The sequence below is a fragment of the Plectropomus leopardus genome, chromosome 14, assembly GCF_008729295.1.
Source record: "Plectropomus leopardus isolate mb chromosome 14, YSFRI_Pleo_2.0, whole genome shotgun sequence".
Classification (NCBI taxonomy): Eukaryota; Metazoa; Chordata; class Actinopteri; order Perciformes; family Serranidae; genus Plectropomus; species Plectropomus leopardus.
The window spans coordinates 1661074-1686509 of NC_056476.1; the positions used below are offsets into that span (position 1 = coordinate 1661074).

The following is a 25436-nucleotide window of genomic DNA, read 5'->3' on the forward strand; positions in this document are numbered from 1 at the left end:
TACTGTTTATATTTGTATATTCTCACCAAATTACTACAATAACAGACAATCTTACTGAATTATTTTCATCTATAAACATCCCCCCCATTTCTTACATTAATCCTCACATAGAGTTAAATCATTAAAAAGCTACTTTTTAAGTATCTGTCAGAACAGAAAACCATATCTGTTTTTCCAGCAATTATGTAAGTGATGCGGTGGTTTTCTACCCGAAATTATTGTAAATAAGCAGTTGTGGTTTGGTCTATATCATAGAGGTAATAGATAATATAGGTTTATTGCATTTAGCTGAAAGGGGGCATGTCTTAACTCGCCGTGGAGGAGTCACACATACTTCTGTCAATAAACCAATTCTGCCCCAGTGCCTCTATCCTGGGACAATAACAGGAGTCCAGTTGAATGACCTGATTGAGCTACAACTGTAGCTCCACTTAAGTGTGCATGCAAACGTACCGAGTTGTCAGTAAATTTGAGTAAAATACAGACATCACTTGTCCTGTGCAATGCGCTGCATGAAATCTCGGGAGTAATTTTTAAATTAAATCAGGTCCCCAGGTAATACTTTTCCCATGCGAATAGGGCTTTAGTGTGTGCTTTTCTCATTAGGGATTCTCCTGAAGAACATGGAGGTGTGTGTGTGTGTGTGTGTGTGTGTGTGTGTGTGTGTGTGTGTGTGTGTGTGTGTGTGTGTGTGTGTGTGTGTAGTTTTTAGGTAAACTGCTCAGAGATTCCACCAAAGCAGGAACAAGAAGTCTTTTGAAGGGCAGTTCTCAGAAAACGTGGGTGGGGATGTCTCCTCTCGTGTGTGTGCATTATGATTTCTACCACAGAGGAAGTCGGTCGAGGAGACTCTCTTTGACCTGCTCTGTGCTCCGACGGATGTCAGACCACCACCTGGCTGCATCAGGCCCAGAAACATTCCTACACGTCACTGCTGAAGGAATTTCTTTCACGGGAATTTTGCAACACAATCCGCTCATGGTGCGACGGCTCAGTAGTGATGGAGGGAGAGTTTAGAGGGTGAATGTAAAGCGGGGTGTCGCTGACGGAAAACATGCACGCTCATCAAACATACATAAAAGTGAGCTGCAGATTCTCAGTCTCATGAGTTACTGTATATGTAAAGGCATAGAGTGGACTTTAAAAGTGCAAGTTTTGTGTGTAAACATTCAAATTTATCTTAGGAGAAATAGAAATCTGAAAAAATATCACAGTTGAAAATCTACATTTCCTTTTATTAGATCATATCAGCTGTTATGATGACAATTAATTAACCTGTTACATTTTAATTTTCAGTCTCTGCGGTTTAATGAACAGTGATTCTGTGTATCATTTGTTCTTTTTATATTCAGTAAGAAATCCAAAATTTGTTATCCATTTATGAATCCAACTGAAAAAAACAAACAAATAACGCTTTTTTTTCACACTTTGATTTTATGCTCAAATCAAAACTAGAAGATTCCTCCAAACCGTTATCTAAAACCTGGGAAATCATTTGAGAGCCTCATTTTCGATGACGCCGAGCATGAACAAAGATATCAAAAACAATCAACATGCAAACAAAAAAAAAATTAAAATGAAATAAAATCTTTTAAAATCGACCCTTTGATAAAGGCGGCAGTGATAGGAACTATAAGTGTCAAAAATGTCCAAAAATGTCCTGCACGCTGAATTTGTTTTTGATATTTAATGTACCTGATTTGTGTGACCAGGAAGCCGCTGACTTTGTCGGGTTTCGCACTTAATAAACTAACAGCAAACACACTTAAGCGATGACGCTTTCTGATTTAATGTAACATTTTATGAGCCTGAACTGTGTCTGTGCAGGAATGGGTCCGATCTACATGAACGAGGTGAAGTGCGTCGGCACGGAGAAGTCCATCTGGAACTGCCCCTTTAAAAACATCACGTTGGAGGACTGTCAACACATGGAGGACGCCGCCGTCCGCTGCAACGTCCCCCAGATGGGCCTCGAGCACTCGGTCAGAGCTGAACCTCCTCACTTTAATGTTCTATCATTAAATGTGCCATTAACGAGGAAAAGTTAGAAAGTTCATGTGTAAGACATTATGAAGATCACTTATAAAAATTGGTTAACTGAATTCGATTTTTTTTCTTCTGCTTTAATAAGTCTAGGACAGAACTTTAAAAATAGTTTGTTTTATACTCTGTTTATATTGTTATCCATTCATTTAGTTCTTCGCTGCTCTGAAAGTCTTTTCTGTTTTTCCTAACGTGAGATTTAGAGTTCATTTGTGCTCACAGAAATCTCACTTTTTCATTTTCAACAATATCTCCTCACTGCTGTCACAAAAAACTGTTATTTCATTTTATCTTTTCTTTTGTGTCATATTGTAACTGAATTAGTCCAAATGCTTGAACCTAATTATACCAAATTTATTGTTTGAAAAATTAGTGAAAAAAAAAGTATTCTTTTTGTGACAACAGTGATTTCTTTTTAACACAGACGGGCGAATTCACAAAGACTTGAATTGCAGCCGTTTATAGCAACATGAATTGCGCTTCACTTGCAGCCGCCATCTGCCCCGTCCCAAAGTCTGATCCACAAAAGATGGTACGCTAATAATTTAACAGTGCAAACGAGTCCATAAAGTTTTGCAGCTGAGTAGTAGACACAGGTCGAGGACAGAGACAAGCAGAGCTGTAGCACTTTCTGAAGTGTGTGTGTGAGTGTTTTAGAGGAAGAGATAGAAAGTGACAGAGAGAGGGAAAGAAAAGGGTGAAAGGTGGACTGTTGCACGCACATTATAAGTTGTGTAGTGTAAACTTAGCTTTCTGGGTGCACTTCTCTTTTTGTGAGTGTTTTGAGAACTACAGTCTCTTTTTGTTTTTTTCGTGCAGATTTAGCGGCCGCAAAAACCACTCAATCCTTTTGTGAATTCGCCTGAGAGTATTTCTGGTCGTGCAGTTTGCATTTCACCAGATCATACTCCCACATGTTTCCTGTAGATACACAGAGAGGCTGGACAGAGTGGGATAAAAACTCTGCAGGGGTGCAATTTCATTTCGGATATGCATTTTGGATACATGTAAACTAGGGGCCGACAGATCATTGGGCCGATATTCGGCATTTTGCTGATTATCTGTGTCTGTGCTTTATTTTAATTAATTGTTGATCAAATTAATTAATTAAAAAGTGCAAAGAAAGTGTCAGCATGGGAGGAACTTTTACTTTGTAAAACCCCAGGGAGCTATTTTTATTAATTAATTAAAAATTTCCCTTGACTTTATTAAAAAAAAAAAAAAAAGTTCCTCGCAACTTGCTGTGTATGATGTTAAAAGTTAACATTTTCTATTTAAACAAAGTTTTGTGTTGGAGTTTGTTGTATTCCAAATTCTAAATATTGACAGACAGATTTTTACTGTTAACGCGCTTCATTTCTAAATATCGGTCATTGGTCTCATTAACTACCAATAATTAATATCGGCCCTGAAAAACCAATATCAGTCGACCCCTTATATAAACCGTGTTACCTTGACGATTTTAGACTGTGAGAGTTTTTATCCAGCTCAGCTCTTGTGTATCTTTGCTCTGCTTTTTGCCTCCTAACAACTCGACTCCACACAGATCCGACTCACAGGAGGACGGACTCGTTACGAGGGTCGTGTGGAGGTGCTGGGATTAGACTCTAACGGGACGGAGAGCTGGGGTCTGATCTGTGGAGAGACCTGGACCACCAGGGAGGCCATGGTGGCCTGCAGGCAGCTGGGTCTGGGCTACGCTAACCAGGGCCTGAAAGTAGGTTATTAACACCACCGAGGCTAACATCCTGCAGCAGAGCAGATCAGCTTTTTAGTACATTTGACATCTGCAAATATAATGTACTGTCATGAACACTAAAAAAGTATTATTTCATCAAAGTTAATACAGTTATTTCATTGCATATGTGTTCAAATATATTTAATATTTCTGCTCTCAGATTGTATCTGTGTAGCATACTAATGCTTACAAACTTATTAGATCTTGTAGAACACTAAAATATATTCCTAAAATATTACTAACTTTATGAATTTTAGTGTGTGTATATATGAAGAATATACTTGAACACGTATGCATTTATTAATCATACTTGCCAACCGTGAGATCTCAAAAAGTGGGGGATTTTAAAATCAAAGGAGCTGGTTCAGAGGTCCTCGCCCAGAAAAATATTGAGCTTTGAGAGTTTTATTTTATTTTATTTTATTTTACTTTGTTTTATTTTGTTTTATTTTATTTTATTTTATTTTGTTTTATTTTGTTTTGTTTGATTGTATTTTATATGATTTTGTTTTGTTGTATTTTGTTTTATTTTAAGGGTTTTTTTCACAAGGCCAAATTTGGAGGGTTGGCAAGTATGTTATTACTGTCTGACAGTACATTGTAAGTTCCATATGGAGTACGTAGATGAACATGATGCTGTTTTGGTCTTTTTTATGTGGGAAGACCGAAACAGACTCACATAGAGTTTCTAATCAAACTTAAAAGCAGCTTACTTTTAAAGCCAACTGGTGACCTCACCCGAAAACCACGTTAACGCTCTCCACGCCAAGAAAAGTCTAACCAAACTGCTGCTTCAGCAACACCTCCTCCTCTGCCGGTGGACTGTATAGGAACTAGTCTCAGCCCAGACAGGTCGAGGACAGGACAGGAAGTGTGTCCCTTCACTGACTCCCAGCAGGACTTGTCTGCAGATCCGGATAGTGGGCGGTCGGAGCAATTATGAGGGCCGGGTGGAGGTTCAGGTCGGCTCCAAGTGGGGCACAGTGTGCAGCACAGGCTGGACCACAAAGGAAGCCATGGTGGTTTGCAGGCAGCTAGGGCTCGGATACTCCATGCATGCCATCACTGTAAGTAGGACCAGAAAATGAAGACATTTGTTCCACCGAGACATGTGGGACAAATGTGTTGTTTACGAGATAAACGTCTTCGAGATGCACCATCAGCAAAACGCACCGAGCACACACCAAAAAAAGAAAACAAAAGATAGTATGAGAGATCATCGTCATGACGTTAAATAATGATTACAAAGCAGAAACGGGATTGACTTGATTTCTGGTAAGAGATGAGGCTAGTTTTTAAGTTTTGGGTTTAATGTTTCCAAATTAATTCCAAATTATTCCATGAAAGGAAGTCTTAATTAAAAATGCTGTTTTAAACCGTTTCTGTGGAGAGTTAGAAGCAGAGACTCAAAGCTGATCAGGCTGGCTTCAGTGAAACAGGGTATTTAAAAGGAATGAATATAAAAATAATATAATATAATATAAAATATATATTCTTTGATCATTTTGATGTTATATTTCTTTCCAAAAAGTCAATTACTGTACTCATTTTTTTTCCTAACTTTTAGGCCATGTCTCGTGAAGTTGCTCGTTGCCTTCTCCCCATGTTTTTGAGAGAAATGAAACCAATTTGCTCAGGTTTTAAAGGGTTAAGTTTATAGTGGTGGGAATTCAGAGGCCTTTCAGTAACTAATACCATTATTGAATCACATAGTTTCTGCAGAATATTATTGTCCTCCGGTGACTGTAAAGTCAGCGTTACACTTTGTCCTCAGACAGATGCCAAAAATGAGTCACCAACATCTGTTAGAGTCTGTGTCAGAGTCACACACTGAACTCTGCAGCTCCGTTTAAAGGATTATTTCCTGTTCAACACAGTTTGTTTGCATGTTTGTCTCATGTTTGTCTCATATGTTCTAAGGAAACGTGGTACTGGGACAGCAGCAATGTGACGGAGATGGTCATGAGCGGCGTCAAGTGCACGGGAAGCGAGATGTCTCTGAGCCAGTGTCAGCATCACAAAACGGTCAGCTGCCAGAAAGCAGCGGCAAAGTTTTCAGCGGGAGTAATCTGCTCTGAGAGTGAGTAATAATAATAATGACTTAATTTATATAGCACCTTTAAAAAAAAGAGAGATTGCAAAGTGCTTTGGAAATCAAAGAAAAGCAGACATGGGATACATATATGGAGATACAACAACGTAACACCAAAAAAGCTCTACTGAGCACAAGTGAGACGAAACGAGAAGATTAACGATAAAATTAAAACCAGAGGACAAATAATGCAAAATATATTATAATGCAAAACATAATGTCAATATAAAATAATACAAAGAAAAAGGCAAAAAACAACAACAGCAGAAGGAATAAAAGCAATAAAACCACAAATAAATTAAAATAAAATAGATAAAAGATCAATTAAAAAGATAAAATTAATTTAAAGAAATAATAATAACAATAATAAAAAAAATTGACTAAAAAAAGACTAAAAATAGAATGTAGAAAATGCATAAATTAAGGAAAATACAACATTTTAACTTTATTTATATAGCACTTTTAAATAGTAATAAATAAAAAATAAAAGGATGACATCACATAAAAGCAGGAACAAGTGGAAATGTTTGAAACTCTGAGGCCAGGAAGAAAACTCACACTGTCACCTCCGTCCGCAGCGGCGTCTGACCTCGTCCTGAACGCCTCTCTGGTGCAGCAGACGGTTTACATCGAGGATCGCCCTCTGCACATGCTCTACTGCGCCGCCGAGGAGGACTGCCTGTCAAAGTCTGCAGCTAAAGCCAACTGGCCGTACGGACACCGACGCCTGCTGCGCTTCTCCTCCCAGATCCACAACATCGGCCGGGCCGACTTCAAACCGAAGGCCGGGCGCCATTCGTGGGTCTGGCACGCCTGCCACGGGTAAAATTATCGTCATTAACATCTTTTTGTCTGCATTGACATAGTTATTAGAGGCACGCTCTGTTTAAATTACTGTAGTTTTTACACTTTGAAACCTGAACAAATTATCAATTTCTTTAAAAAAATATGAAATGAGGGAAATGAGCAACTTAACAAGAAATGGCCTAAAAGTGGGAAAAAGTAGTTACAAAAAAAAAAATAAAAAAATAATAAAATAAAAACATAAACAAAACAAGAAAATGACCTCAAGAAAGTGCTAAAAAAATGTATGTGTACCTTTTTGCTTTTTTTCTAAACACAAAATTAAAACAGTAAGAAAAGTACAAGAAAATTACAAATATATATATTTTGTGTTATCTAAATTTTACCTTATTTTATTTTTTATTTATTTTCAGTACATATCAAAAGTGCAAGCGTATGAAATATGCAGAGGTATAAATCAACAGCATCAGCGTATCCAAATAAACAGGGATCGAATGAACGTAAATGCACAAGAAACGTGTGCAAGACTTCTCTGCAGTATTTGTTAAGGCCGGATCAGTACACACGACAAGAGAAGCTTCAGCAAACCTCCGTGTAACACAGTATTATACACAGTAATATCAGAGTACATGGAGGATCACTTTGCTTTTGAAATATGAGCCCTGTGCTCATAGGTCCTCCTCCTGCGTTGTTCTACAGCAGTTTTTCTTTCAAAATATTTTAAAAAGAACAGAAAAAAAGGTATGCATGCTGTGGAGTCTTTACTCAACGTCATGTTTCATCCAGAAATGCATCTGACAGCTGAAGAAAATCATAATATACAAACTGTTTCTAAAGCATAAAGACAGAATTGTCACTTTTTAAAAATGGTTTAGGATAAATTGTGCTTATTTTTTGTGCTGACAGTTTTCAAAGGTGATGCCACTTTAACTATGAAATTGAGTTTTTTTCTAAATGTGTACGTTTTCTCTGTATTATCAGCCACTATCACAGCATGGATATTTTCACACACTACGACCTGCTCAACTCCAACGGCAGCAAAGTGGCCGAAGGACACAAAGCCAGCTTCTGTCTGGAGGACACAGACTGTCAGGAGGGTGAGTCTGACGCTGTACATCACAAACCAAACGCTCCCATTTCCTTTGTTTGGAGAAGCGGAAGCAGTCGTGTCATGCAGCAGAAGGAGAAGGCATGAAATGTTTTACAATTTGCAAAAAAAAACAAAAATGTGAAAGACAAGAAATGGCTTAAAAAAAGAGAATCATCAGAAAACTATCACATAAATAGGAAAAATATTAATTAAACTGTATTTTTTTATAATCATATATTTAAAGTTAGGTTACAGAAAATGTTATTTATATTATTTATTTGTTTTTTTAAAATTATTTTATTACTTTTTTAAGATCATTCCCTGTGTTTGTTATTTTACTTTTTTTTGTGCTAATTTCTGGTAATTTTCTTGTAGATTTCCTTCTTGCTATTTTTTGGATCATTTGTTGTGAAGTTACTCAATGCCCTTTGTCCATGATTTTGCCCAGTTTTCAAATGATTTTAACAAGTAAAAATAATGACACAAATAAAGATGGTATTTATTTTCTGCCATCTTTAAGGCGTTAGGGGCGTGTATGTGTGTAACTTGTGAGTAAATCAAATGTCACGTTTAGAAAAGAGCGACCCTTTTTTTGCTAAATTTAATACCACAGAATCGAAGGGTCACTTCTCAGGATTTCTTCGTATGTAAATATTCTAAACGTGTTCATTAAATCTGCTGTTACAGAGTCACTGATGCAGCTCAAAATCTGTGAATGTTTTTGCCGCTCAGGTGTTTCTAAACGGTACGAGTGCGCCAACTTTGGCGATCAGGGCATCACTGTGGGCTGCTGGGATCTGTACCGCCACGACATCGACTGCCAGTGGATCGACGTCACAGACGTCAAACCTGGAAACTACATTCTGCAGGTGAGCACGTGCGGCTCGATTTGTAGAGCACGAAGCAAATACTGTCCCGTTTATTAGGGCTAAAAATATCACCCAAAAACCTATAATCAACACCCAGACAAAGGTTGCATTTACATAATAAAAGTGCTTAAAAACTGAAAAAAATCCAATTAATGAAACTGAGTCGGCGCTAAAAAGTTTGATGAAGTTTGACTTCTTGTTTTCTGCTGCAAGTCAGATGTTGTAAACAAACAAACACTTTTATATTGAAGTTCTGCTGCGTCATTATGCTGGTCATGTGATGTCAGAGGGTCGTAGTTTCCGAGTTGTGAAGTCGCTCTTCAGACGTCCTCGTGTTCGTGAGCTTTGAGGCTGAAAAGCTAAAGCGAAGATGAGTTACGTTTTAATGCTGAGAGCGTTTAAACAAGAGGTTGACGGCTGTTTCTGGTTTATTTGTATTTTTATATATCAATTTTTTTTTTCTATATTTTGTATAATCTATTTTTATATATTTATTATATTTATATATTTAATCTTGGTCACTACATGCACAGCAGTTAACATTAATACTGTACTCACCCATGTGATCAAAAATTGATTTTTAACATGTGAATAAATATTTTTAAAAAGTCTCTTACTATTGACCAAACATTGATGTTTATGCGTTTATGACTCGTGTTATAAAATAACGTTTTTATCAATGTTTTTATACTCGCCTGGCTGCTTTAGAGTTCAAAGTTTGCTTTTTGCTGCAGCTAAAAGATAAATTTACTTAAATGTGAAACGACTGAAAGTAAATGAAAGTTAACAGGAACAAAATAACCAAATATATAATGTTTTTTTTTACCATCAGTCGTCGACACTGTTTTCATGCTTTCTGCCTTTTCTGCTGCCCTGAAACGTCACGCAAACGTCACAATTCAGCAACTCAAAATATCTCAATTTCCCACTCGTAATTAAAACTTTAGAGGGCCGTTCGTGTGTTCGTAACTCGTAAATACGATATTTAAAGGAGCACGTGAAGGCAGCATTATTCCTCCGTCTCGCTTTGTTAATAATTTATTGGATAAAATTCACAGATGAAAATATAACCTGAAACATTTTCACAAACATCTACAGATGAACATTTTTTCTGCCATTAAACCAAAAATCACCACGAAAAGCCGACAGGAATCATCACGTGTTAGACTGTACATTTTCCTCAGATGATTTTGGTGGGAAACGGATGTTTTCGTTCGTATTGATCATAGAGAGGATCAATAACTGTGATGAGCGTTTGGAGCGTGAGCGCCATCTTGTGGTGTTTTCAGGTGACTTCAGGTGATGAGAGTCGATGTTTCTCGATTTCAAAGTTTCCTCGCAAAGTTACATAAACTGTTTATTTGGAGCTGTTCATTTTATTAACAAATAGTTAAACCTTTCAACCCTAAAAAAATAGTTTGATTAATGTGGGAAAAGGCACTGAACAAGAATTTGGTAGACTTAGAATATTTAAAAAAAAAAAAAAAAAAAAAGAACTACAGTAAATTTCATAATTATGTATTTAAAATTATTTTACAGAATTATCATTTTTAAGCAGTTTTTATCTGGTCATCTTCCTGATGTTGTTTTAACTGACTGAGTTTTTGTTTGTTTTTGTGCAAATTTTCAGCTAATTTTCTTTCTTTCTTTATTATTATTTTTTTCTTCCTTATTTCTGGGTCATTTAAGTGACTTATTGCCTTCACCCCATGTTATTCTTTGAAAGAAATAAAAACAGTTTGCTCGGGTTTCAAAGGGTTAAACTGCTGTAAGAAAGGCAGACTGGATTATTCTCAGCTTTTAACCACAAACGGGTTTGTTTTTTCCGTCTGCCGTATTTTAAAAATGTTCCTTTCACGTTCCTCTCCTCTTCAGATTGTGATCAATCCAAATCACGAAGTTGCCGAGAGCGACTTCACCAACAACGCCATGAAATGTAACTGCAAGTATGACGGCCATCGAATCTGGCTGCATAACTGCCACACAGGTAATCGCTCAGAAACCGCCGGCGGTTAAAGGGATCGTTGGGATTTTGGGATTTTGGGGTTTTAGGGTCGGTTATCCACAGTGGATGTATCAGCAGCAGTTTTACGTCATGGCGCTCTCTGAGCGTCCTGCTGAGTCACATTTCTCCCCTATTTCTCATATTTATGTCTTTTTTTACAGTTTTTGTTGCTTCTCGGTATCACAGTCTGACTCTTGTACTGTACAGCGAGTATCAGCCCTCTCTCTCCCTCTCGCTGTCCGTCTCCGACACTTCAGGTTACTCGTGTCTAAGTGGACAGGAAGCTCTGCGGAAGATTTGAGGGGTGCTTCAGGGGTTACGCATCTGTCTCCGTTAGATGCAGAAAACCTCCCAACCTGCTCGCTGCATTTCCTGCGATGAAAGCAGTTTTTTATTTATTATATTTTATTTGATTTTAAGACCTCGCTACATTTCTTGGCTGGATAGTGCGATGAAAGCTGTTTTACTTAAATGTAATTTTTTATTTTGAGGTTTTGAGGTTTTTACTTAGATATTGCTGCATTTACTGTGGGATCGGTGCAACAAAAAGTCTTTTTTATTATGTTTTTTCTTTTTAATTAATTTTTTTTTTTTTTTAACATAAAGGCATTGCTGCATTTCCTGTCGGGAAAGTGCAACCAAAAAGTGTTTTGTTTTTATTTTTTTTTACATTTTTTTAAACTAAGACGGTGCAGGATAGTGCAGCAAACTTTTTCTTTCTCTAACTTAAGACAGTGCTGTTTTCGGGGAAAGTCACATGAAAAGTGTTGAAGTGTTTGTGAGACATTGCTCTGTTTTCAGCAGTGATTGTGCATCCAAAACTGGGTCTTTTAAACCAAAACATGATCTCTTCCTGACCATAACCAAGAGTTTTTGTACCTAAACCTGCCAACACCGTGAAAATACATCAAACATTTATTTTCTCTGTATTTCTACACAATATCATGCTAATGTAAAATATCAGTGGTTTAAAAAAGTAAAAGTATCCTTTTAATGCCAGAGCATTTTTTTATACTTAAACTTGTTTAACTGTTTATTAACTGATTTTTTTCTCCTGACAGGTGATGCGTTCAGTGAGGAGGCAGAGAGGAGGTTTGAGAAATACCCCGGACAGCTGAACAACCAGATTCCTTAATAATTTCACAACAAATATGAAACCCAGAATCAGGGGGGTTAAATAAATAAAAACACGCCTCACGAGCTCTAAAAGCTTTTTGTTTTCAGGTACCAAAGTGGATTATTTAGAGCGAAGCCAACCATGTGTTCCTGCAGTGAATGTGTTTTTATATCAGAGCTGTTATACTTGAATATTCAAGTGCAAATGTTTTATTTCTTTTCTCAGTCTAATGTGAGCTAATGCTTTATTTTTTATTACAAATAGTTCTGAGTGATATTAAAGTTGTGAATGAGGAGTTATTTTTTATTTTTTATAACCAGTTTGGAGAGAGGTTTGAAACTACCTGAGGTGTTCACATCAGCTCAAACACGTTCGGAGGCACGAACAGGAGGAGGAGCAGCTCCGCGGACGTCTCACTGGTCCCGAGTGGGACTTCATACCGGGTGTGATGGACAGAAGACGTGAGACTCAGGTGCTTCGAGAGTAAAACGTGACACGGAAAAAGGTTTTTACATCAAAAAGAGTTCACTGAGACAGTTTTGCCTCCACAGTTACAATATTTGTGAATGTATTTATTGCTTATATGAAGGTGCTCAAGATGACTTTTTTGTTGGTTTTGTTGTCAGTCTGAATCATCTGTAGCTTTAGTCTTTATGTATTATTAATAGTCATTTAGGGCCAGAACATAGATGCTACAAAAAACTACAATAACCCTCACGAATTTCTGTATGTATGCTGATGTAATCACACCCGCCAATAAAACAGATAGGAATATTAATAACTGCTGCATCTAAGAAACGTATGAATTAAAAACACTTCTTAAAGGTTTATGGCAATTATTCTTCACAAGTTTGGCTTGTGACCCCTTAACGAGTTCGATATTTTTTTAATTTCATCCACTAAAAGTCTTTGTTTTTGTCACAAACAGGCTCAAATTGTGTCTGACAACAGAGAAAGACGATAATTAAAGAGTAAAATCCTTTTTGTTAACCAGAAACAGCATCGAAATCGCCATCACCAAACCCCCCAGACTCCATTTAAAAAAACGGTGATTTTAGTGTGTGTAGAGGCAGCATATGTTCACATCTGACTGGATGAATTGAGGGTTTATTTGAACCAAACCAGAGTTTGGGATTGTTGGAGCAGTGAGGAGACCACCCAGGATGGTTTGTGGGAGTTTTATTTTACGTCTGTGGACTTTGCATTAAGTGTGTTTTATGAAGATAAAATTTGTGTTTATTTGAATGGAGTCTGGTGGGTTTGCTGAAGGGGATTTTGGGGCAAAAAATATATATATATCCCTTGGAAACATAACAGACCACAGATTTTACAAGTTTTGAGGCAGACGGATGGATTGTTTTTGGAATAATTCATAGTGAATGGATTATTTTGGGATAACAGATTTGAACTATTTTGATAGAAACGTATCTAAAAAGTGCATTAAAAAGTCTGATCTTTTTTAAGTTTTGAAAAACGGGAGCCCAAACAAAAGTGTTGCATTTAAATTTTTGTTAAGTGTATGTGCATAAATATGTAGATCTGTAGGTGGATAATTCTCTATAAGTAAGAATCTCATTTTAATTGTAGTTTAAAAAAAAGATTCAGACTAATTTAGTGAAAACTCCAATGAACATTAATTTACTTGACAGTCATGAGAAGACATTAATAATCAAAGAACATGTTATGTTGACATACAGCACTCAAATAAGGAAAAATATAAAGCAGGAACATCATGAAGAAATGCAGTAAATGAAACTTCGATCATTTTCTGCATGTTAACTGCAGAAAATGTCTCCGCTGTTTCTTAGTTTCACAGATTCGACGATCTCCTCGAGCTGAATGTTTTCTGTGTTTGAAGTTGAAGAAATCTGCTTCCAGAGTGGACATCTGTCCTCTGAGACGTAGGACAGGTCGGTGTGGCGTTTCACTGCAGAATCGTCTGTTTGACCACTCGTCCTTCTTTGTCGATGGCAAAGTTGTAATTTTTGGGATTGTCCAGAGCGTCTTCTATTCGCTGATCCAAGTTCTCCAAGGTGATGAAGTTCTTCGCTTCCTCCTGTGAAGAGAACGGAAAAAAAAAGTTAAAAAAGGGCTCCTGCGGCTTGAGGCAAGTAAGATTTAGGACTTTAAATGATTCTTTAACGCTGCAGGAAATTCATTTTTATATACTTTATTGTAGGAATGAGTTATTATAATTAACAAATAGGTGAGAAAGAAAATTAAATAACTAATAATGATAATAATAATAGTAATGATAATAGCCCACATGCAGGGAATGAAATTTAAGACAAATTTTACAATAACAAAATAAATAACTTAAAGATATTACTTATGGTTGGGGACAATTTTGCCAAAATGTTAACTTTTACCTTAAAGTATAACCTTTTTCTTTTTTTTTTTAACAAGTTAAAAAGTTAGTCAGACTCAAGTGGAGAAAAAAAAGTTTTTTAAAAACAACAATGAACATATATTTATTTTTATTCATATGTTTTGATTAGATGTGGTTCATGTTTATGATTGTTGAGGTAAAAATTTAATTCATTTAAATCATTTAAAAAGAAAAAAATATCATTATTTTGAGATTTTATGATGTTGGAAAAAAATATCCTAATATCCTTCTTCCAAAGTCTGAGCATTTAAAGACTTTTAAAACATTAATTTGAGACTTATTTTTAGATTTATTACTGAATTGAATTGCCTTTAAGATGTTTTTATAAGCATCTGCAGGGATCCTGTTAAAGACTGATATTTAGGAAAATAACCAGGAGGCTATTTTAATGAAAAACGTCAGACTTTTATTCCTTTATAGACAACAGAAACTTGCAAAAGTAGCTGGAAGAATTGACAGTTTTAACATTAACCCTCTGAAACCTGAATCCATGATTTTTTTTTCTTGTGCTGCGTTATGAAAACTTTTTACAAGCTATTTAACACTCTGAACACAGTAATTAGATTTCTTCTGAAAACACGGGGAAATGGCACGAAATGTCCCACAAATTGTAAGAAATTAGTAAAAGGTGACGAGAAATAGACCTGAATTAAAAAAACAAACACTAGAAAGCATGTAAAGAAACTATTTTCAGAATTATTCTGATTATATATTATTTTACAAAAAAAAACAACATTTGATTATTTTTTTTCTTTTTTGAGAGATTTTTGTTTTCTTTTATTTATCTAACCTTTTTTGGCTTTTTAATTTTCTTGTACCTTTTTTACTAAGTTGTTGCTATTTTTTGGGTCGTGTCTTGTGAAGTTCCTGATTGACTTACAGACTCTTTTTTGCAAGAAATCAAACCAACTTCAGCGGGTTAAATGTCCACACAGTCTGGAGGGAGAAAACAGGAAGAAGATAAAAAAAGATTGAGGAAAAACTCATACCTGCAATTTCATAATTTCCCTCTCTTTCTCTTTAATGAATTCTTGCATCTCTTGTTCACGCTGAATGTCGTCTTCCAGCTTCTTGCGCTCGGCCTCCTCGTTTTCCTTCTGGATCCTCTGGAGCCTGACAGACGGAGCAGAGGGTGAACAGCAGCAGGTGACCTTTAAAGTCGTTTTTATTCTCCACGTCGTAATTTTACCTGAGTTTGAGAATGCGGAGGTTCTCCTGGTCGTTGAAGGCCATGAGGGCGCGATGCTCCTCCGACTCCTGCCTCGCCCTCTCCTCCGCCAGGGAGCCCGTCTCCTCATTATACTTTCTCTGCAGCACCTCCTCCTTAAACTCAAACCTGACAAACGCAGAGGAAAGAAAGGGTTAAATCAAAAAAACACCCCCAAACATGTTAGGTTTTTAATTAAATGTTAGCAGTTCTTAGTTAAAATTTTTAATTAGAGTGTAACAATTCTGAGGTAAAATAAATGTCAGACTTTAAAAAACATGTTGACAGTTCTGAGGTTACAAAAAGTTATATTTGGAAATACAATTTTTACAGTTTTTATAGGTTAAAATTAAGTGATATATGTATTTTGAAATAAGTGTTTACAGTTCTGAGGTAAAAATAAAGGTTTATTTTTAAATAAATATTGTCAGTTTTGAGGTAAAAGAAATGTTTTATTTTGAAATAAATTCTGACAGTTTTGAGGTGAAATAAATGTTATATTTTTAAGTAAATTTTGACAGTTTTGAGGTAAAACAAGTGTTATTTTGAAATAAATGTCGACAGTCTTGCGGTAAAATAAATGTTATATTTTGAAGTAAATTCTGACAGTTTTAAGGTAAAATAAATGTTATATTTTGAAGTAAATTTCGATAGTTTAATGTAAAAATAAATGTTATATTTTGAAGTAAATTTTTACAGGTTTAAGGTAAAACAAGTGTTATTTTGAAATAAATGTCGACAGTCTCGAGGTAAAACAAATGTTAAATTTTAAAATAAACGCTGGTGTTTTCGGGGACCGTTTCCGGCGCTGCTTTTATCAGCAGGCAGGTTTTGAGCCGGAAAACACAAATTTCCGGAACACCTGGTGACCCGTGAGCGCACGAGACCGCTCCGTTACTAAACGGTTGTTGATGAAACGTTACCGGAGCGCCCTGATGATCTGCTGGTACTCCGAGAACCTCTCCCTCAGGACCACCATCTCCACCGGGTCCACCGGAGGCGGCACTTTGATGCGGTTCTCTTTGGACTTGGCCACCGGGTCGGTGCGGGACTTTCTGCCCCGGACCGCCTCCACCAGCACGGCGCTCCCGGGAGCGAGGAGCCGGGCCGCGGGGACGGTCCTCCCGCCGAGTACCTGGAGCATGTCGGTGTCGAGGTGAGACTTCAGGTGCAGTTCGGTGTGTCGGTGTTTTTACGGTTATTTTTGCGTTAATCTAACGTTCACTTTGACGCAGAGACGTTACCGACTGACGGCGGCGGCCATGTTTGTGTCCTCTGACCGGAGGAAGTAGTTAGCATCGGCGCTAACTGTTTAGCCTCTACCGCCATCTGTAGGGAGCCGAAAATACTTTTAAAAACAATTTGGCTCCTCGAGGAAGTTTTAAAGAGATTTTTCATCGTTCACGAGTCTCCAAAAACAGTTTTTATTGTGAAATAACGTCCAGTCGGTAAGCTAACGGAGCATAGCTAGCTACCGAGCTAGTTAGCTAGATAGCTACGTTAGCTTAGCATTTGTTTAGGTACCTTTAATTTAGGGACTGTTCGTTATTTGTGAGAGGAGGGGGTGACGTAAACAAGGAGGCATGTCAAATATATATTTTTAACCCTTTAAACTCACCAAGAAAACAGCAATGGGGTTTTTATTTTTACTATTTTGTTTTATTTTATTTATTTATTGCATTTTTATGCCCTGACAATGTTTTTATTTTATTATTTTTTTATTTGTTGTTTTTAAATATAGGTTTCTACCACACGGTTGAGATGGCTCTTTATGGTAAAACAGAAAAAAATCAAATAAAATTACAAATCAGTTACTGTGATGATGCTTGTATTATGTTAAATATATCAGTTTGTGACCATGGAGTTAGTAGTAGTATTACCAGTGCAAATATTTTTTTTTGTGGATTTATTCTAGATATTTACCATTATAGTACTATGAAAGATCTCAGAAATGGTGAGAAATCATACCAAAAAAAAGAAAAAAAAAGAATTTACCGGTTAATTTTCTACATTGAGAGAATTATTTATTATATTACAAGTATTTGGAAATGTGATTTTTAAATATGCAAGTGATGCTTTAAATAATTAAATATACACTGTTTGCAAACATTTCCATCACATTTTTCTGAACTAAAACATAATCATCTTACCTGGCCTTTCCAATATTGATAGATATTTCATTTCATCGACATTTGCTTGTTTATGAATTTATTTTGCACTTATAGAGGGGCATACAGGAAACAGTGACACGATACTTACTGTTGTATTTGCTGAGATACTGTCTACATTCACAATATGCGGTAAAAAACAAATGTGAAAACTGCTGCACTTTCTGTGTTTCTTCAGGGTTCAGTGGGACGCTGGGTGTCAGCCCGGTGACTGATGATCCTGCTGAGGCGACGCACCAACACATTACAGCTACAGTCAGCGTGCCAGGACCGTGGAATGATGGGAAATGGTGCAGTGCCGCCGCTGTGTGCCGTTCACTGTGACATTGAGAGCTGTAAGTAAGGAGAACGTCTGTTTTCTATTGTTCACTGTTGCAGAGAGAAATCTTACAGCAGCCTCGAAAACAACAAATGACGCACAAATCAAGAATCACACATGGAAAATATTCAGTGATGCTCGATAATGATTATTTCAACCGATAATTTCCAGCTTCTCGTGGCCGATAAGATACAGATAACCGATAATTAATAATCTTTTTGTTTGTTTTTCATTACCTGAGGGTATGAAAGGCTGAGATGTGGTGAGTACAGATGAATTAATTTGTGCATTTTCATCAAAAAGCAACATTTCAGACAAAAAGCTGGAAAATCGTATTAAATCAATTTCTTATATATATATATATATATGTGTGTTTTTTCCCTCTTATCTTCTTCTGTCAATTTGAATTGTACAAAAATAACACCGAAAATAATACTGTGTTTGAGTTATAGTGACTGTGAGCGACGCAGCGCTGCTGTTTTTGAGTTGAACTTTTGTCAGATGCTCTGTGTCTATTATTTCTGTCGATTTCTTTAAAAATACGATGAACAAAGAGCATCTGATTCATGAAGTTAAAATGAGGATTTATCTACACGATATCTCATTGAATCGCGAAAACCTAAATAAGTGGGCAGCCGGCAGAAGGGATATCGCAAGGAAGGTGACACTACTAACACAACGTACATGCCGTTGGCTGTATGGTTTTGTCATTTCCAGTGAATATACCATATGAAAGATGTGTTTTTTGTTTAAAAAGTAAAAACAAGAAAGATAGCAAATACTCAGCTATCTTTTAAGTGGTTACGTCTTAAAGCCGAGCACACAGCGGACACGTAGCCTTCATGGTTTGTTGACCTGCCGCACGACAGTAGCAGAGGAGATGCACAGCCAGGACACTGTCCTGTTTAAATAAAAGTCCCTAAATATGAGCTCAGCAAGACCATTCTTCAGTATCCAAAAGTGATCTGAATTATTTCGAGTATGTTACTTAGTTTGAGTAATCTAATGGAATACTTTAGATATATTGTCGTAGGGCATGTATTCAGTAACCTGTTTGCAATACGTTTGAAAAGTAACCACCCAACACTGCTGGCTGCACGGAGCAGCTTGATTTGTAGGTTACTGTTTTGCAGGAAAACTGCCGTTTTATTCGGGTGTGAAACTACTTTAAAGTTTATCAGTAAATTACTAGAATCGGCTGAATGCATAGCCTGACGTATTTGCCCAATCGAGGATTTTAGGCAGTGCTGAAGGACTTTCCGATGCCGGTTTCAGTTACAGAGCCGCTCTGAAATGCAGTTTTCTCCTCAGTGGGTGTGTTCAGCCTGTCGTAATGTCCTCACACGTGTCAAATGAAAACAGGAGGAGGGGTCTGATTTGCAGGTCAGTTATATGTTTATTCAGCTTGTTGCCGGCCGTTACAGGTACACCGAGTGTAATGGTGCAGACTTTGTATTAGTTTCACAGATGTAAAGCACCATTTAGATCTAACATTAGCGGACAAACAACAAGGAGTTCCTGCAGTTAACTGTCTGTTTCATTGATTAGGTCTGAATGAACTCACAGAACAGAAAACAAATCTAATGCAGATAAGCTGTGAGACACACTGCATGAGTTGAAGGAGAAACCAGTAACAATTAGTCTTCCACAGCATTTACATGTCCAGAAGCAAGAAAAGACGGTTTTATTAGAAATTAGAAATTTAAATAACTGGCCAAATAGACAGACTGGCTAGACACTCTGGCTTTTAAACCAAAACTTGTAATATTTGTGCAAATGCAGAGGAAGAACAACTAAACATGACAAAAATGGGTCTTTAATATAGTGAAAAGAAAGTTTTTAAGGTTACTGGTTCACAGGCTACTAGAGAACCAGGGGTGCAGGACAATGCGTAATCGATTGGTAGAGTTCCCGGTCAATACTGATGCAGGTTTCTTGCATCACCTCAAACACAGATAAGGCCCAAGCATGCAGAGATAAAAGGGATTTTTGTCCTCCTTCACAAACAATTGGTCAAATGTTTGCATAGAGAGGGATCGGTGGAGTCGAATAGTAACTCCGCTGCTCGGACCTTAACGTTTGTGAAACTCAGCCAAAACATTACTGCTGTCCGACTTAGCTATGTCACTACTGCAGCGCAGCCACTCCGCGTTTCGCTGTTTGCCGTCGTCTTGATGTGCGGTGTCAGAACGTGTGTAGAAGAAGGGGGACTTCTGGGGGACCTCTTGTTTAGCACAAGGGCGCGTCTGTCTTGAGAAGGATGAGCTTTGGTTTGCGGTTTTGTGTTTTGGGAGGAGTAAAAGGTGGAGTGTATTAGGGGAAGATGGCAGAGGGGTGAGGGAGGGAGGGAGGGAGGGAGGGAGAGGGGTGATGTTCAGGTTAGAGCATGAAGGAAGGGGTGTGAAGAATTCGGGTCGATGCCAGGCTGCTGGCTTTCAGGTTTTAGTTTAGGGCAGGAAGGGACGGGTAAGCCAGACGAATCTCTTCCCCCTCCAGAAGTTTCCTGAAAACAAAGAAACCAGATTATCTGGAGCTCACCGTGCTTTTTTTTTGTGCATATTAATTAGCGGTGGGATTCATCAGAGGCCTCATGATACAATATTCTCATGATAGTTAAGCCATGATACATTATTACAATTTCAAACCAAAATTAAATTAAAAAATCCTACTTTTTCTGCAGCACTGTTGCTCCCTTTTGGTCAATTCAATTAGTGTTTGAACAAACTGTCATTGATTAATGTCCAAATTTTGTGCCAGATCAATGCACTTGTTTTAAACTGGTGGTTTTTTAGTGATTTAAAAAAAATTGAAAATGAATTTACACACATCATTGAACAATGTTTTGAAACACATCCTGCAAGTTCTGTAATGACTGGACAAACACTTTGAGTCTGATTTATGTTTTGCCACAAGCATTTTTCCTGTATTTTTGGCACCCATAGTGGTTGATCTGAGTGATCTGTCAGTGTATGTTGCAATTACTTGTGTGAACATATCTTGCAAGTTTCGTGAATATTGGCTGAATGGTTATAAAGTCCGGTCTATTTATGTGCTGCCTCACACCCCCAAAATCATCAAAACTCAAGGAGGTATCAGCAAACTTTATTCACTTTTAATAAGCTTGGTCCAATAATGATTCACAAAAAAAAAATCGGTACAAATGTTCAAGAAGGAATGTCAAAAGTGTGTGTGGGTGTGTGTGGGTGTGTGTGTTTTAAAATTCAAATTAGTGGAAAATCTACTTAGTTTTGGGAGATTTGTTTGTAGAGCACATTGAGCTGGACTTGTGCGTCCAGTTTTTGGTCAGTTTGGTCAGCCACAGCCTTTGCAACGATGAGTTTTTTGGCCTTTATTATGTAATGTAATGAACTGTAATGTAATTTTATTTAGACAGACCGTGCACAATAAATCATTAACCTTGTTTAAAACAAGGAGAGATGCATTGTACCAGCTTTGTGCAATTGCTGTTTTCCGCCTGTAGCCTTTGGGCAGTTAGGTGGAACAAATAATATATCAACAGAATTTGATGTAAATAGAGTAAAAAAACACCTTTGTTGAGCAGCATTAGCATTAATAATAGTAATAACTGGGCTTGAACTCGGACAATGTCTTGAAAACATGTTTGCCTGAAAGAAAGTTGTGAAATTATAATTGTTTGAGAGAAACTAAATGCCCAGAATTGTAAAGATTAACAAGCAGAAGTCAGATCTCACCTGTACGCAGCGATTTCGATGTCAAGAGCCATCTTCACATTGAGGAGGTCTTGGTACTCTCTCAGGTAGCGCGCCATCTCCTGCTTGGCGTCAGTGATGTCTCGCTCCAGCTCACTTATCCTCATCTGTGAATAAAAAGACCACAGTCGTTCATTTTCAAATGTCAAAGTTAGTGATGCTTCACACAAGCACTCCCACAACATTCGGATGAATATTTAATCCTAAATTATTCTTGCTTGAAGTAATTTGGCTTCAAAACAATCTCTGGTCTCTTCTTTGTGTGTGCTGCTGTTTATACAGACAGTCACCTTGCAGATTTTCACCTCTGCTGTGAGTCTGTCATCATTTCCTGCTGAGCTCTGAAGTATGTGCAGGGTGTAGCTGCTGCAGAGAATACATTTACATCTTGTAAGAAAAAAGAAGCTTCCTCTGCTGTTTTTCTACTTTCTGCACTTCAAGTGTCTTCTTTCATGCTGTTCGCAGTCTATTAATTTTATTCTCTCTTATCTGTGCGTCCAGCCTTGAGGCCAGGACCTTTTAAACACCATATTTTAACTTTCTTATCTGGCCCTTTTCCCTGCAGGAGAAGTTTTCTCCTGGTTTATGAGCACCTCTTAAATTATGTTGGAGCAAAGGTTTGCAGATAACTGGACCTGCTATCACATATTTGTTGCCCTTTTGGGGTGAATTTTCATGCAGAGCAGGATCCAAACACCCGTCATTCACCTGGTACTTTGCCACCTCTTTGGCCTGCGTCTCCTCCAAGTCCTCCAGCTGTTTGTTGAGGGAGTCGATGACGTTCCGGAGAGATTCGATCTCAGAGGAGCGGGACTGAAGCAGCCTCCGGTACTCCATGGTCTCCTCCCGGATGGCGTGCACGGCCTCGTTGTTCTTGCTGGCCATCTCCGCCACGCTTGCAAACTTGCTCTTGTACCAGTCTTCGGCGGCCTGCATGTTCTTGTTTGCCAGCCGCTCGTACTGCACCCGGATGTCTCGCAGGGCGGTGGACAGGTCGGGCCGGGACACCTCCACGTCCACGCTGATATTCGCCACCTGCAGCTGGGCCTGCAGCTCCGCCTGCTCCTCCGCAAACACTTTCTTCAGGAACACCATCTCATCGCACAGAGACACCACGGTGGCCTCGGCGTCACAGTTGGAGAGCACGGCCCTGCTGGCCTCCTCTCTGGCCCTCTGCAAGGCGTCCTCTGCATCCATGCGCCTCCTCGCCTCCTCCTCAAAGCGCTCCTTCATCTGCTCATACACGTCACGCAGGTAGTCTCTCTCCGCTTCCATCCGCATCTTCTCCCCATTCTCCGAGTCTATCATGGCCCTCAGGCTCCGCGACTGCCCCTCGTACAGCGTCTGCAGGCGGGACGGGTCGTTCTGCCGCCGCCTCAGCGCCTCCAGCTCCGCCAGCAGGGCTCGGTTCTGCAGCTCCAGGTGCCTCACCTTCTCGATGTAGGTGGCGAAGCGGTCGTTCAGGTCCACCAGCTGCTCCCTCTCCTGGGAGCGCAGGCCCAGCAGCTCTGTGTTGAGGGAGCTGGCCTGAGCCAGGTCCATCCGCTCCGAGCCGTCAGGCAGGGATGAGGAGGCCAGCCTCAGGATCCTCTTCGTGGACGGAGGAGCTCGAGGTGAAGAGTAGAAGGAGGAGGACATGGTGGATTTGGTGGTGGACTGGGAGCCTCTGTAGCTGTCCCAAGGGCGGCGGTAGGAGAAGAAGGTGTCGTAGCTCATGATGAATTTTTTGTTGTGGATTTTTTTTGGGGTTTGTTTAAGAAAAGGATATGATTTTTTTTAGTTTCAGAAGGTTTTTTTATGTCCCCCTTGTTCTGCACACCATCGGTGAGGATGAGCGGGCGTTTTGCACTGCACCAGCTCAGTGATGCTGCAGATCCCTGGCTTTTATAGAGTGAGGCGCCCCCCCTCCGCCACAGAGAAACATCAGTGCTGTCAGCATCCACCAGGCCAATAGCAGACTGCTGCAGTGAGCAGGGAGGGGGTTGGTTTTCAGAGTCACTCTCAGCCATGGCACACAAAGCTCATGCAGTAGAGCAGATTTTCTTTTAATCGGATCTAAAAATTACATCACAGTCAATCACTGTCATCACTCTTTGCATTTCTGGACGCTACCCGACTTCACGCCTTCAGTGCATTATTTAATGCGTCTCATAAGTGATACAGACATTCACATTTTTAAAAAAGTGGAGAATAACTGGGGCAAACATCGTGAAATGACTTGAAACAAAGTATTTTCCACAACCCAGTTAGAAAGAATCAATGCATAGTGCATAAAGGGGCATCTACTTTAACATACAGGCTCTGAAAGGGTTTAATGTTATAGAGAATAATTAATTACCACACAGACTGTTTGGTACTTAAACAGATTGATGTGGCTGATAAGTGCCCGCTGCTTTCCCTGAATAATACATGAATGATGATATTGATGAATAGTGATCCACATAAGCTCACATGCTCAAATATCAAGACCCTTTTCTGCTAACTGAGCATTAAACACATGCTTTTTTTTTTTGCTACTTAAAACTTCACAGAAAAAAAAAGCTCTTCTGATGCACTTTTCTTTTTGATCCTCTCCTCTCTGTTAATATCGCCTGTGTTGCTGTGAATGTCCTTCAGTAGACACATATCCCTTCACGATGCCCTACATACTGGTTATTCCCAGAGTATCTTATGTTTGATCTATTTAGATTGCAAATTGATGAGTCACTGATGTCCTAACTGTGTGTGTGTGTGTGTGTGTGTGTGTGTGTGGGAGACACCACCGAAGAAGAGCGTGCATGTGCTGACACAGAGAAACGCTCCTGCTGTTTAACACCCAGAGATGAGTCAGAAGGTGCCTTTAAATCATCCTCAGCGTTGAAAAACAGTCGTCGAGCTGATGTTCTTAAACAGGAATCGATTCAGATTTCTGCTCAAGGACGCGTTTTTAGTGGCAGATATTTTCAGAGTGGTTGTAGGACAGTCTGTTTAAAGCCAACATGAGACTCCGAGAGGGTGTCAGGATTTGACTTTTGCTGCTTTTCTGCAAGCATTCCTTATGTGACCCCTGACGGTGAAGGGAGAATGATTTTCTAGCACAAGATGACCACAGTGTTTATTTAGGATTCAGTCTGAGAGCTGCAACAGCTCTCAACACTATTGTGATCTTCACTCTTTGTACTTGACTTATTATTTTCTCAGATTTTTGGCACCTCTCCACTTTTGTGCTGCTTGTCTTATAAACTATATTTGAGTGTCTGATTGTACATCCTCTTCAGAAGATGTTTATTCATAGAAACAGAATATAACAGTGATTGTGACAGTGCACCTTGTAAAAATAGCATATATTTTCTCAGTTTGCCAAATATGGCTAAAAGGACGTCATCAGGTGGATTATAGTAAAAAAAAAAAATCCAAGGCAAAAGCCCAGAATGACACCCAGAAATAATAAAATGCATATTTTTAGGCTTTGATGGCTGTGGGATCAGAAATTGCAGTTTGTATGTGTTTCAATGGAGCATTTTTTGCACAACAGTATGAATGTAACTATTGTTACAATGTAACAGTTTATATTTTAGACTTATTGTAGGAGCTGAGCTGGAAATTCACTGATTTAACAAAATACAAAATCTTGCCAAAATTTATGCCATATCCATGAACACATACAAACATAACAGCCAATTATCGAAAAATGAAGAATGAAAAGTGTGTGAAAATGCACAAAACAGTCTCTAAGGGGTTAACTGTCACTGAGGAGAATCAGGTCTGTTTATGTTGTTGCAGCTCTTAGTTGTTGCCAGTAGAGGTCGATGAAACTTATTGATTTCTTAACTTTTAAAAGGTCACAAAAACATTCAAATCCCTTGTAGCCTGAGTGTTTTGGTG

General features: G+C 38.4%; 3 protein-coding genes across 3 annotated transcripts in view; 1 reads left to right on the forward strand and 2 right to left on the reverse strand.

Annotated features, from left to right (window-relative positions):
- The window catches only part of loxl3b (lysyl oxidase-like 3b), a 30348-nt gene extending 17822 nt beyond the window's left edge, over positions 1-12526 (forward strand). Inside the window, exons 7-14 of the mRNA XM_042500286.1 lie at positions 1828-1982; positions 3590-3760; positions 5702-5861; positions 6452-6695; positions 7659-7774; positions 8500-8636; positions 10512-10623; positions 11703-12526. Coding sequence (XP_042356220.1) covers positions 1828-1982; positions 3590-3760; positions 5702-5861; positions 6452-6695; positions 7659-7774; positions 8500-8636; positions 10512-10623; positions 11703-11776 — 1169 coding nt within the window. The 3' untranslated portion in view covers positions 11777-12526. The remainder of the gene's footprint in view (positions 1-1827; positions 1983-3589; positions 3761-5701; positions 5862-6451; positions 6696-7658; positions 7775-8499; positions 8637-10511; positions 10624-11702) is intronic.
- An 847-nt stretch (positions 12527-13373) lies between these two features.
- On the reverse strand, positions 13374-16623 carry mrps26 (mitochondrial ribosomal protein S26). The gene is made up of 4 exons (XM_042500299.1): positions 16278-16623; positions 15337-15483; positions 15137-15260; positions 13374-13814 (listed from the first exon to the last, which is right to left on the reverse strand). Exons 1-4 carry the CDS (start codon positions 16496-16498, stop codon positions 13683-13685), a joined length of 624 nt encoding a protein of 207 aa, XP_042356233.1. The 5' UTR covers positions 16499-16623; the 3' UTR covers positions 13374-13682.
- Positions 16624-19225: 2602 nt separating this feature from the next.
- si:dkey-33c12.3 (uncharacterized protein LOC335380 homolog) lies at positions 19226-23463 on the reverse strand. Its single transcript, XM_042500293.1, has 3 exons — positions 22281-23463; positions 21555-21679; positions 19226-20344 (listed from the first exon to the last, which is right to left on the reverse strand). The coding sequence occupies exons 1-3, from the start codon at positions 23286-23288 to the stop codon at positions 20284-20286; spliced, it is 1194 nt and encodes a 397-aa protein (XP_042356227.1). The 5' UTR covers positions 23289-23463; the 3' UTR covers positions 19226-20283.
- Between the last annotated feature and the right edge of the window lie 1973 nt (positions 23464-25436).

Coding starts and splice junctions, on each gene's coding strand:
- si:dkey-33c12.3 (XM_042500293.1), bottom strand. CDS start 23,288: ATGAGCTACGACACCTTCTTCTCCTACCGCCGCCCTTGGGACAGCTAC. Junction 21,680..22,280: donor AAGAGGTGGCAAAGTACCAG/GTGAATGACGGG, acceptor TTTTATTCACAG/ATGAGGATAAGTGAGCTGGA. Junction 20,345..21,554: donor ATCGAAATCGCTGCGTACAG/GTGAGATCTGAC, acceptor CTTTGTTTTCAG/GAAACTTCTGGAGGGGGAAG.
- mrps26 (XM_042500299.1), bottom strand. CDS start 16,498: ATGCTCCAGGTACTCGGCGGGAGGACCGTCCCCGCGGCCCGGCTCCTC. Junction 15,261..15,336: donor CTCCGCATTCTCAAACTCAG/GTAAAATTACGA, acceptor TCCGTCTGTCAG/GCTCCAGAGGATCCAGAAGG. Junction 13,815..15,136: donor GGGAAATTATGAAATTGCAG/GTATGAGTTTTT, acceptor TTCTCTTCACAG/GAGGAAGCGAAGAACTTCAT.